This window comes from Brassica napus, chromosome A4 (genome assembly GCF_020379485.1).
Source record: "Brassica napus cultivar Da-Ae chromosome A4, Da-Ae, whole genome shotgun sequence".
Lineage (NCBI taxonomy): Eukaryota > Viridiplantae > Streptophyta > Magnoliopsida > Brassicales > Brassicaceae > Brassica > Brassica napus.
In genome coordinates, this window is record NC_063437.1 from 3152981 (window position 1) to 3165626 (window position 12646).

General features: G+C 29.9%; 1 protein-coding gene and 1 long non-coding RNA gene across 4 annotated transcripts; both read left to right on the forward strand.

Annotated features, from left to right (window-relative positions):
* The first annotated feature begins 3960 nt into the window (after positions 1-3960).
* On the forward strand, positions 3961-7678 carry LOC111215332. Of its 2 annotated transcripts, XR_007339166.1 has the most exons (4): positions 3961-6596; positions 6696-6847; positions 7044-7134; positions 7243-7678. It is a non-coding gene; the product is annotated as an uncharacterized LOC111215332 (long non-coding RNA). The 2 variants fall into 2 exon arrangements; XR_002664317.2 differs by lacking the exon at positions 6696-6847 and having other exon boundaries at positions 4009-6596.
* A 1091-nt stretch (positions 7679-8769) lies between these two features.
* LOC106445428 lies at positions 8770-11656 on the forward strand. Of its 2 annotated transcripts, XM_013886988.3 has the most exons (3): positions 8770-8914; positions 9053-11206; positions 11425-11656. In XM_013886988.3, the coding sequence occupies exon 2, from the start codon at positions 9061-9063 to the stop codon at positions 11176-11178; it is 2118 nt and encodes a 705-aa protein (XP_013742442.2). In that variant the 5' UTR covers positions 8770-8914; positions 9053-9060; the 3' UTR covers positions 11179-11206; positions 11425-11656. The 2 variants fall into 2 exon arrangements, with proteins under 2 accessions (XP_013742442.2, XP_022573681.2); XM_022717960.2 differs by having other exon boundaries at positions 8803-11206.
* The last annotated feature ends 990 nt before the right edge of the window (positions 11657-12646 follow it).

Genomic DNA, 12646 nt, shown 5'->3' on the forward strand with positions numbered 1-12646 from the left:
TTTTTAGAAAATAATTTCTATATATTAATAATTTTTAAACTAGGTAATAGAGTTTCTTCTAAAGTAGCTAAGGTCTACTTCCTGTATTGGATTAGCCTAATTCCGCCATCCTCCGTCTTCTCTTCGCATTTTGTTCATTAAAAGTTAATAGGATTTTCAACCGAATTAATAAGTAAAAGTATCTACTAATCGGATTATAAAAACTTAAGATAGAGGTTCTTTAACAACATGGAAGTTTCTAGCTTAGATTCATAATATGTTTTATACATGAAATCAACTTTTAGATATCTCTTATATATTAAAATAAAAACATTGTCATTTAATGTGTGTGGCAGCTTCGCAACTAGTTAAAAATGAATACGGTGATGTGTTACGTGCAGAAAAAATCTCAACCAAATTTTTCATAAATATGTTCACACTATATACTATTATACGTTTTTTCGATATAAACTCATATGCAGGAGGATTCTACGGGTTATACAAATGTTCAACATAAAAAGATAATTTGCAAAAAAAATCACTAATGTATAAGCCTATTTTATTTTGAACAAAAATATTTTTAATGTTAATTAACGGTATCTTTATATATTTATCAACCATTTTTATATATTTTTACATACACATACAAGGTGTGGGCACGAATCAGATATCTGTGGTTTTGGAGGTATTGTGATCCGATTTGTTTTGTCCGAATACTCAACTATCCGATTCGATTTAATTCATAGCCATCTAGATATTCGGTGTCCCGGTTATCCCGAAAAAATAGATTTTTAACTAGTATATGATTCGATCCATAAAAATAAATTAAAAATCTAAATAATATAAGATAATAAAATTTTATTACAAAGATAAAAAAATATTACTTTTTTGAATACTAATAAATAATTTAATAAATTTAGTAAATAAAAATATTGCAAGACTAATATAAAATATAATTTTATGCATATAACAGATCAGATCGGATATCCATTTTTAAATATTAGTAATTTAGTATATGTGTATACATGCATATAACAGATCAGATTGGATATCCATTTTTTTTAATATTAGTATTTGTGATTTTCTTTGTTTTACGGATATTGAATATTAGTATTTGTTTTGCTTTGTAGAGCTACGAATATCCATATTTTTCTGTTCAATCGAAAATGATAACAAATCGAATCAAAATTTACGGATATTTTTCTCAGCCCTACATACATGTGCACATTGACATGAGCACCTATATAAATAAATATTCACTACAAGTGAGGATTCTAATTCTCTTGGAAGTTGGAATTTTTTTTTTAATGTTTCCTATCAATACACCAAATTGTAATGAAATGATTTGTCTTAATAATTTTCTTTTTTTTTTCTTCAATTATTATCTAAAATTGATTTGATTTTTCATGCATTTAGAAATTATAATATGAAAACATTGGTTTGACATCAGAACTGTCTAAAATTTATATAACATGAAACCAAAAAAAAAAATAGTTTTTGGCTATCATCGAAAAAATCAAAAACCTCGAGCATTTTAACCAAGTAAACAAAAAAATATTGATTTAGAATGGTAGTTATATTTTAATAGATTAAAACCCAAAAAAATAACCTAAAAACCGAACCGGCGAATATCAACTATGATTTTGATTGGGTATATATCATCTCTTATTTGGACAATGCTTAGGATTTGGATGAGTAGATCAAAGGTTTTTCGTTGAGCGTTGGCGTGCATCTCTTCTTGCAACATGAGTGTCAATATCCAGTGTTGGAATTTCTAGTCCTAAGGAGTTACATTATCGATGAACTTCCCTTGCACATATTGCAAGGTTGTTTAGTCTCTCGAGGATCTCTATCCGTGCACTCAAAGAATTGACATAAAACCGCCAGAATTGACGTCTAATCTTCAGTCAGAATTGACGACATGGTATGTACTCACTAGATTATACCTTTGGGGTTTCCTTTCTAGGTCTGTAAGAAGACAAGTGATCTTCACGGTGTTTATTCGGCCCACGTTCTCTCAAGTTCCGTGGAGTTGACTGTCACGGTGTCACTAGTAATCCATTCATATATATTTTCAAATAGTTTAAAAGTTGAATGATTCATCCATATACATTTTTAAATAGTTTAGAGGCTGAATGATCCATACATGTTAAACATTTAAATTTTAAAGATAAAAATGTTTAGTTTCACTGTTCTGAAGACCAACCATATCCAGGTGAAAATCTTGCATAATCTTTTGTCAATACGATTTATTATATATTGATTTAATAAAATTTATAAATTAATTGAATGTTGTTTAGTGTTAAGAGGGATTTTAGTTGCATAATATTTATTTAAGTGGTTTAATTAACATTCTTATAATTGTTTTGTTTACTTATCTTCTTAATAATTTGGATCATATTATAATCAGTTTAACTTTTTTTTTTGTTTATAATTAGTGTTAAGCATTTATCTTCAGATAATATATATTCTGGAAATTTTCATAATTATTTTTGCTATTATATTTATTGTACAATGTAGTTATTTTCAATGCGTATGTTTTTATATATTTTATGTGATGGCCATTAATAAATTATTATGTTACTTAAATAATTTATATTTTATTTTACAGATTGTAGATTAGTGCATACAAAAATAAATGATATTGCTAATATATAAAAATATGAATACATTTTTTTTTCATATTTATCATATTAATTAAAATTCATATTAATACTGTTATGCTCTATACATTTCAATTATAGCATAAAATTAAGATTTTTAATTCATTAAAATGAATATAAGTTTCATTCAGTTAGATATAAAATATTCTATAGCTTTATTTTCGTATACAACTTTTATGAAATCATTCTGTTTAAAAAAAAAAAAGAATTGACCAAACAAAAACATATGTACATATAATTAGAGATTTGGCTAATGAGTTTTGTTAATTATTCATTCTAAAATGATACTTATTAACAGGCTCTTTACCAGGAACAACAAATAAAAATTAATATAATATTTTGTGTCCTTTTGTTTACGATGGATCTGCACGACCACGTGGATTATTTGTTGTTCCAATCATAAAATTGTTCTAATAGATTTTTAAAGTGCAGAAATATCTTTTTAACAAAATATAATATAAAAATCATAAAATATTTCAAGAAAGTTGGATACAAGAATAATGTTTCTGTTTTAATATGAGAGAAGGTTTAGTAAGAAGGATGTTTTATATTGTTTGGACACAAGATTAGTGATTGCATTATTTAGAAACATAGATAGTATCATTATATTGTTTCAATAATTATTTTGTAATAGAGGAATGTATTGAATTTAAAATCTTGCAAAAAAAGTTGGAAACAAGAGAATATTTCAGTTTTATTAAAAGAGATGTTAAAATCGTGAAATAACCAATTAGGAATCATAAGTTCTTGATTTTTTAAAAATGTAAAACAAGTAAAAAAAATCTATATTATTAAAACTGAAGTAGAAATAAGAGTTGCTTGGAAACATAGATAATAGTATACATGTGAATTGTTTGGAAACACGAATAACAATATACATGAGAATTGTTTGGAAACACGAATAGCAGTACAAAATAATACTTATCTATTTTTAAGTGATTTTGAACAGATTTTCATTCTATTTTTAATCAATTATAACCAATTCATTTATTATCTTTACTGAATAAATTGATATATTTTATTACTGAAGTACAATACAAAAGTTTTGTTTTTTTTTTAATTTTTATTTTATCGTTTACATTCATTTTCTCACTTTTATAACTATTTCATTATTTATATTTATTATAATATTTTGACAGCAATTATTTTACATATTAACTATAATAATTCGACATATTTGAATGAAATTACTCTATTTGTGACAAGAATTCAAAATGATTAACAATTTTTTTTATTTGTTTACATAATCAGTTATACATAAACATTCACGTATTTGTTCAGCTATGAGTTATTTCTTTTGGGTATCAGGTTTTTTGAGTTTTGAAATTAGACTTCACTCGAGTATTATAAATTTTCATGTAGGTTTCGAAATGGATCTTTCCAAGTCAAGATGAATTCAGTTTTGTTATATACAAACCTACAAATATCCAAAAACTAACGTATATGAAGCCGGTTGGATATTTGTACCAAAGTAACAATATTAACCTATTCAGTTCAGGTAGTTTCAAATCAAACTAAACATAACCTAAAAATAACCAAATAACCAATAGTAACCATATTTTCCTATTTGATTCGAGTTGATTCTGATATATAAAACTTAAAAGTATTAAAATATACTTATATATTTAATTATATTATAACACATATAAAAAATATATAATATTATCACGTAAACAAAATTCAATTTTTTTAAAAAAGTAAAAATTAACACATGCACAGACGTGCGGATCAATCTCTATCAATACTATTAAAACAAAAGAACTTTTTATATACTAACAAATAATCTAGGTCGGATCATTACATTTATTTAACTTCATATTATTTCTCATACAACTAACTTACTTATTATTAAATATATACTATATCTAACTAATTAATTTAATATTTTCAAATAAGATATCTAAAAAGATATTCATAAACATCTTTTTCAAAAAATATATTTTAATAATATTTTTTTTTTAAATCTAGTCAATACTATTAAAACATAAACAAATTCTATCTACTTACAAATAGTCTAGGTTGGACCATTAAATTTAATTAATTTTCATATTATCTTTACTTATGTCTAACTTAATTATAATTAAATATATTTCATGCCTAAAATTAAGGAATTAAATAACTAATCTATCATTTTGCATGCTAATAAATTCAGTTTATATTAATATTAAATTTAAGTAACTAATCAATTAAATATTATTTATTCATGCCTACTAATATGTATATATACAACTGTACATTAATCAAATGCAAGAAATAAATTCTTCAAAAACCCTCACCAAATACATAAAAATATAAATATTATAGTTAGATTATCCAAAATTAAATATACATATATATATATATATATGATAGCATTAAAAATAAAGATAACATAAATATTAATAAGTAGCTACTATTAATATTTAAAATATGATAGAACATGTTATTATTGATACTTTTATGAATATAGTTTTTACAGGTTATTCGAACATACATGTAATATATTTATCAAATATAAACTAATTCAACAAATAAATTAACACAATTATATCATAAAACATTACATTAACAACAAGATTAAATTAATAAATAAATAAATGATTATACTTTTTGAAACGTAAAACACTAAACATTCATGAATATATATTAGAATATTCAAATTGTTGATGCTCAAATCTATTTCTCACTTTTTAGTATGTATCCTCTCAAAAATTGATCCGTTACGCTTATAACAAGATGAAAATTGGTTTGACTAAATTTTTTTATAGCTATTTTTTGTAAAATTAGAGCATCACATTCATAATATATCTACCATAAACCATTCATCTAAACATTCATGAATATATATTAGAATATTCAAAATAAAATAATTTAAGTCAAATTGGATTACATATCGGGTTACACATCGGTTTAATAATCGGCTTCTCGGTTTTAATATTTTACGGGTTTTGTAAGATTTTTAAATAACGAGTTTAAAAAAAAAAACCAACTGAATTATATATCGGGTCACCAGGATTGCCAGTTTAACCATGGATTCAGGTCGGATTTCAAAACACTAAATATAACATTTCATTCATAACATTTAAATGTAGATATACAATCAAAAATACAAATTTAAATCAAATAAATTTGGTTTGTTTCGGAAATAATCTCGCACTTTCAAAGTACAGATCAAAATCTAGTTATTGTATTAAAATAGAAGTCATGACTTCTTTTATGTGTGATATTTCATTTCGGACTTTCAACTAGAAAGTTATCACATTTAATTAAATGAAATTATCCTATCATTTACATGTTAACTAGGATAAAACATGCGTCTTGCGTAGGATAAGTTTATTTGTATATATTATCAACAATTGTTTTTATATATTTGATCATTTTATCTATACATATACAATATTTTTGTTGTTATTATATAATTTATTTCTGATGGACTGAATCAATTTTTATTAAAAATTGTGAAACTAAACTATAATTAATATATCATGAGTTGTTCAGATTGGACATTTAAACAAATTATGACATTAATTTTCATATATATGTTAATTATATTAGGTAATTTCGTAGCTTTTATTTAAAATAAAAACACGTTTCTTATATTTTAGGGTTAATATAATATTTCCTAATAATTGGATTTGAACCAACATTTTTTCAATTGATTTTGAAGCTGCCACGTAAGTTAATTGTCATCTTAATTAAGTGACACTTAAGCATAGTCTTTTTTTTTAATTAGTACAAAAGTAAGATTACAAATTTTTAAATGATCATCAATTAATATATAGGGGATTTTACCTTAAGTCGCACATTGCCATGAAAAAGTTCTATATTTTCCCAAATTATCCAGCCAAGATTCGAGAAGGGGTTTTAAAGTTTTGTAAGTCTTCTCGATCGTAGAGAAATAGGCGAATGATTAACCTTTCTCTGTCCTCGACTGAGAAGAGCTCTCAATATCACTCCTCGCTTCTCAATTCTAAGGTATTGTTTTTGGCCTCATCGTAGTTTTGTACTCTCGGATCCGTGTTAAAAGCTTTTGATTTCGTTTCCTTGGATTTCGCTATGGATCTTTTGTGTTAGATCTTTTCCAGAACTGTGCCTAAACCACGCTTCCACAAAGTTGTGTACCTTTATTCAGATTCCTTGGTCTGTTTGATCACTACGGGTGTGTTGGCTATGTATGAGCTTTTGTCTCCTACTTGGTCATCTACCAAAGTAATGCATTGACAATGGTGAGGTTGGGAGGACAGCAACCAGTGCTAGCCGCATTATTTAGTTTTGTTCATCGTCTAAGCTGAATGCTTAGTAACGCATTTAAATTTACATAACAGCCTCGGCTGTTATTATTGATTATTATCATATTTAAGCTATACGGTTTTCTTACTTTTCTTTGTACTCTCGTCTGTTTGATTTGTATCTGAACTACAGTACAAATGCTCAGAGAAGAGGTGCATCTGCTTCAGGAACATGGGTCCTATGTGGGTGAAGTGGTTAAAGTTATGGGAAGGTCTCGGTTAAGGTACATAGAATTTTTGTTTCATAACTGTTTATAGTTGATTTGGCCCTGTATTTTTTTGTAATCTTGTGGACATTGCTATCAGTAAGGCTTAAACTCATCATTTTCTAGGTTCATCAAGAGGGAAAGTATGTTGCTGATATCGACAAAAGTATAGACATAAAGAAGATTATTGCCATCAACAAGAGTTGCTCTCCGTAACAATAGCTATGTTTTTCACCTGGTTCTGCCAAGTGAAATAGGTCCGCTGGTCAACCTGATGATCGTTAAGAAGGTTTCATACTCCACATATTACATGATTGGCCGTCTTGATCACCAAAGAAGTAAAGGAAAATGATTGCGTAGGGAAAGAAAAAAAAAACGAAGCAAGTCTGGTTTATGGGGTATCCCTTATGTTGTTTCATGCTTTTTTGATATATGTAACATCTTAATTGTTTGTACCGTCATTGAGCTGCCAATCAAGTCTCATTAGGAACACATGAGTTTTGAAGCTTCTTTCTCTTGTCGTAACGATGTTAAGTGGATTATAGAAATTTTATTAAATGTATATACTGCTAATAATATAAAATATTTTTAACTACTTTAATCATAGTATCTTGTAACTTCTTTTCATATTAAATATAAATATATTTAAAAATTCTAACAAATATGTTGAAAAAGATTATAACAAAATCTTAATTGTCAAATTTTTTATCTAAATATTTTCCCAAATTTTGTAATTGGTAGTGAAATTTTGTTATACATTATATATATATATATATATATATTATGTTATCATTTATAAAAATGAAAAAAAAATTATATCAAAAAAAAAAAAAAAAAAAAAAAAAAAAAAAAAAAACTTTTTCAAAAAAAATAATTTATTTTTTTGATAATCATTATCTATCATATAAAAGAAAACCACTATATGATAAAATTATATTGAAATGATAAGTTAATATATTTTAGTTTCATAAATATAGTAAATATGCTAAAAATATAATATGTTGGCAGAACGGGTTAACATTAGTAAACTATATAATTCATATATAAAATTAACTCATCTTAGATTTTATATATACAATAATCTATTATCTAAAATGAATAAGCATAAACATTGATATTGATGAAGTTAATCAAGTGCTTATAACTACATAGCATAATCTAGCATAAATTAAGTACAAAATAATTTTTAAATATGTTTTCATGTATTTATTAATTCGTTTAATAAATCAGACATAAATTTCAATAAAATAAATAGATAATAAGAAGCAACAAATATATGTAACGTTTTAAAACAAGTAATTGAATTACAATATAGAAATTCTAAAATTATTGTATTTTCAATAGCCATATAAACATTTAAATATATAATTAACACTAAAAATAAATATACCCACAAATGATGTAAACAAATATCTAAGTATATAAAAGTGGAAATAAATGTTGGCGGTTGCGCATATCAGGTCTATATTTTATAAAACAATCATTCTCGCAAAGTAAACTCTATAATCAGCAACCAAAACATAAAAATCTTTGTATTCGCAAACGCACCTTTGCTATACTCAAAATGCACAAATATGGAAATCAACAAAGGTTCTTTTAGTAACTTCGAAAAGTTTGATCCTAAAACTGAAAACAATAAGGACTTAAAAAATAAATAGGAAAGAATTGAAGGCACTATCCCGAAAAAGGATCAAGGTCTCTTCTCTCTCTCTCCAAAACTCGCTTCCTCATCTTTCTTCTCAACACTCGTCTCTGTAACTGAGAGAGACCCAAAGGCTTCACCTTTGATCTAAAAAAGGTAAACCCATCGATCCCTTTCAGCTTTCCCGTTGTTAATCTCACTTGCAATCTGCAATTTTTCCTTATTTCTGTTAAAAGATCGTCTTTTCGTTATATGAGATCCATCTATGTAGTGAGTGTTTAAGCTCCAAACCAGGTACAACCATGGAGGAACAGAGAGAAGAAAGTGCGTCAATTGGTGATTGCAAAGCGCCCTTGGAGGAAACTGGTAAGGAACTAGGGTTAGCTTCTAAGCCTGAAACCCTAGATGGCGAAGTTGATGTTCCGGCGAAGGATGTTTCTGGTTCAGGTGTTGGTTCTGTTACTAAGGGTGTTAGCTCTGAATCTGATGATGTTGTAAAGACTGATGCTTTCAGTGAGCCTGACACTGAGAGAGATGCTGATGTGAAGCCGGTGAATGGTGGTGGAAGTCATGAAAGTGGAGGTGAAGAGGGGAATGAAGTGATTGACGAGGAGGCAAACCATGTAGCTGAACAAAATGTTCAAACTGAGAAGCCCCAACAAAGCTCAGTGATGGATGGTGAGACGCTTTCTGTTGCTGGCCAAGAGAAGGAATCAGATGATGCCAACATGGATGTTGATAGCAAACAGGCGAATGAAGCGAATGTTGGATCTGAGACCAACAATGGTAAGGATTCAGAATCTGTGCAAGTTCCAGAGGAGTCTACTCAGGAAACAAACCCTGCTGCTGAAACATGTGGTGAAGAAAATGGAGAAGCCATGGATGTCGATTATACTGTAGAGGAAACGCTGGAGAAGGTTGTTTTGGATGATGCTGGCAGTGAAGCAAGTATGGTACCAACCCAAGATGTTCCAATCGCTGAAGCTGACAGCAATGTAGTCAAGGGAATGGAAGTTGATGAAAGGAAAGATAATGCTGATATGGCAGCAAATCCGAAGAGTTCCAGTGAAGATGCTGCTCCACGTGAAGTTGAACAGTTGGATCAGAACGGTCTTTTTGATCCACGGTCTGATATTACCAACTTTATTGATTTCAGTGGTGTATCCTCTTGGTCAGGAAATGTACAAGACCTTAAAACTGAATCTGGGAATCTATCATCTTTGAAAGAGGATAAGAAAGCTACTCTCACCGCAGAGGAAGTTGCCACCGAGGAGGATGGTGATAAAGTAAGCTCACATGCTGAAGGTGTTGAAAATGCTTCCAGTGAAGCACCTGTTGCTACAGAGTGTCCAGAAGAAGCTTCTGATGCAAACCAAGACGAGAAGGATAAACAAGATACAAGGAGGGAGGAAGATGACACTACTCATGAAGCTCCAAGTATCGATCAAAACCAACAGGAGGAAGATACAGTAATGGAAGAAAATCCTGACGACTTTGATTTTGCTGAAGCTGGAACTGATTCTGATATCAAGACCAATGGTGTGAAACGAAAGGCGGATGTCTTGAGTGAACAAAGGCCCTCCTTTAAGATCGGTGCATGCATAGCCAGAGCTGCTAGTCAGATGGCAGGATCTCCTTCAGTTCTCAAGGGTAGTAGTAACCTTGGTGATGAGACTCTTTCTGTTGAGAGCTTTGTATCCCAGCTTCACTCTGCAGCAACAGACCCTGTCAAAGAGAACCCTGTGTCTGAACTTGCTACTGGTTTTTTCTTAGATTTCCGAAACTCATCGGCTTCGCAGCAGTTTGTTCCAGAGAAGGCAAGCAGTAAAAGAGGCAGACCATCCAATTCGAGCGCAGCAGGAGGAACCGAAGCATTTGAGTTTGAGGAAATGGGCGACACGTACTGGACTGACAGGGTGATCCATAACGGTGGCGAAGAGCAAACGCCAGCTGCTACAGAAAAAGAAAACTATCAAGTTGTGCCGGTTGAGCTGAAACCTGCTCAGGTCAAAAGGACTCGTCGTCCCTACAGAAGAAGACAGTCTCAGATCAGTTATCCTCTCCCTTCAGCTTCAGACAAACCGGCGGACTTTGATGAGAATGCACCAGCTGAGCTTATAATGTACTTTTCTGAAACGGATACAATACCTTCTGAGAAGAGCCTCAGTAAAATGTTCAGGCATTTTGGACCGATAAGGGATTCACAGACTGAGGTTGACGAGGAGAAGAACCGGGCTAGAGTAGTTTTCAGGAAGGGTGCTGATGCCGATGTGGCTTACAAGAGCGCAGGAAAGTTCAACATCTTTGGGACGAAGACTGTGAATTACGAGCTTAGCTTTACCATTACTGAAACATTCAAAGTTAAGCCTTATGTTGTGTCTTTAGGCGAGGAGGAAGCAGCGGTATCTCTTCCTGCTTAGATGTAGTTTTGGTCCAAGCATGGTTCAGGTAGATCTGCTTCACTATCTTCCCTGTGATTAAACTTGTTCTGTACTGCTTCCGCTGGTTCATGCTTTACTGTATATATTCCACTGGGTTGGAGGTTGATGTGTTGTTAATAGCTTAGGTTTAAACATATGTAGAGGGTAAGACATAGTGTGACATAGTAGATTAATTGTATGTTTTTCTAGTTTGAATTCAATTTTTTTGGTTGTTTTGGGTTTCAGGTGAAAACAATTAGCAGTCATCAAGAAGAGAAGTAAACAATGAAGGTGGCTCTCTCTCAATGGAATGTGGAGGATCTTGCTGGAGTGTTTGTGATCTTTTAGGTAGAGAGAGAGTTAGGCTGTGTAATAGTTTGAGAGAATAATCTGTATTTTCTAGAGACCAGACTTCTTGTTTGTGATGTAATTGTTGAGATCTTCGTCTTTTCGTGACAAAACATTTGATTTGCTGAAATTTAGGGGGGCTTATTGAACTGGTGATTTGAGAGAATTTCAATATATATCAAATCCAAGGAATTTAAAAAAGATTTGAGATTTGAGCAAATCTTTAAGAAATGAATAGAAGGGATTTGAAGAGTTTTCAGAACAGTTTTTCCAAAAAAAAAAAAAAACTTCTTTTTGCGTAAAGTAACGCATGATTATACCCTTTACACGAAATAGAAAATTTTCATCAAGTTTGATACCAGACATAGACTTTCTAGCATCAACTACAAAATCGTTTTCATTTTCCATCGTAAGAATCTCACTGATATATAATTGATTAATCCATAGAGTGATTATGTTGATATCAGAAACCATGTCGCATGCGATCTTGAATCCGAGCAACTGATTTATCATTACCATAAGTCGGTATGACAACTTTGTCTTCTACAAAAAAAATACAAATGTGGAGACGCTTACAACCTCATGGAAGAAAAACCACGGTAGAATCTGATCCAATTTGGCTGGTGAGATGATCATGATACATATCTGTAGATAAGAAGTAACATGAGCAATCTCTAAATCATAGACGTAAGAACATTAAAAAGGGAACACCCAAAGATAATATGTTATAGGATTTTATACAAGATAAATAAGTATAGATCGATCGATCCCTTAGGTTAAGCTAGTATAAACTCCAAACTTCCAGTCACCATCAATAAGGAAAGGGGAAGAGCTTCCCGATAAATTTGATCAGTTGTACGAGGATCGGGGAGCTTCTGTGGAGACAGAGAATACATGAACTTGCAACCTATGATTAAATTAAATTTATTTACAATTGTTAACAAAAAACAAAACCTGTGATTACAATTCAATTGAGCCTAATTAATCACTGGAAACAGAATATGCAACCTCCAAATGCACGAGTCCGAATAACTATTGGTCAGTATCGGAGGTTCTTCTCCACGATCATTATTTGGCTTCAAATATAGAAAAGAAAATAATATTTTTTCACTTTTCAAAA

Coding starts and splice junctions, on each gene's coding strand:
- LOC106445428 (XM_013886988.3), top strand. CDS start 9,061: ATGGAGGAACAGAGAGAAGAAAGTGCGTCAATTGGTGATTGCAAAGCG.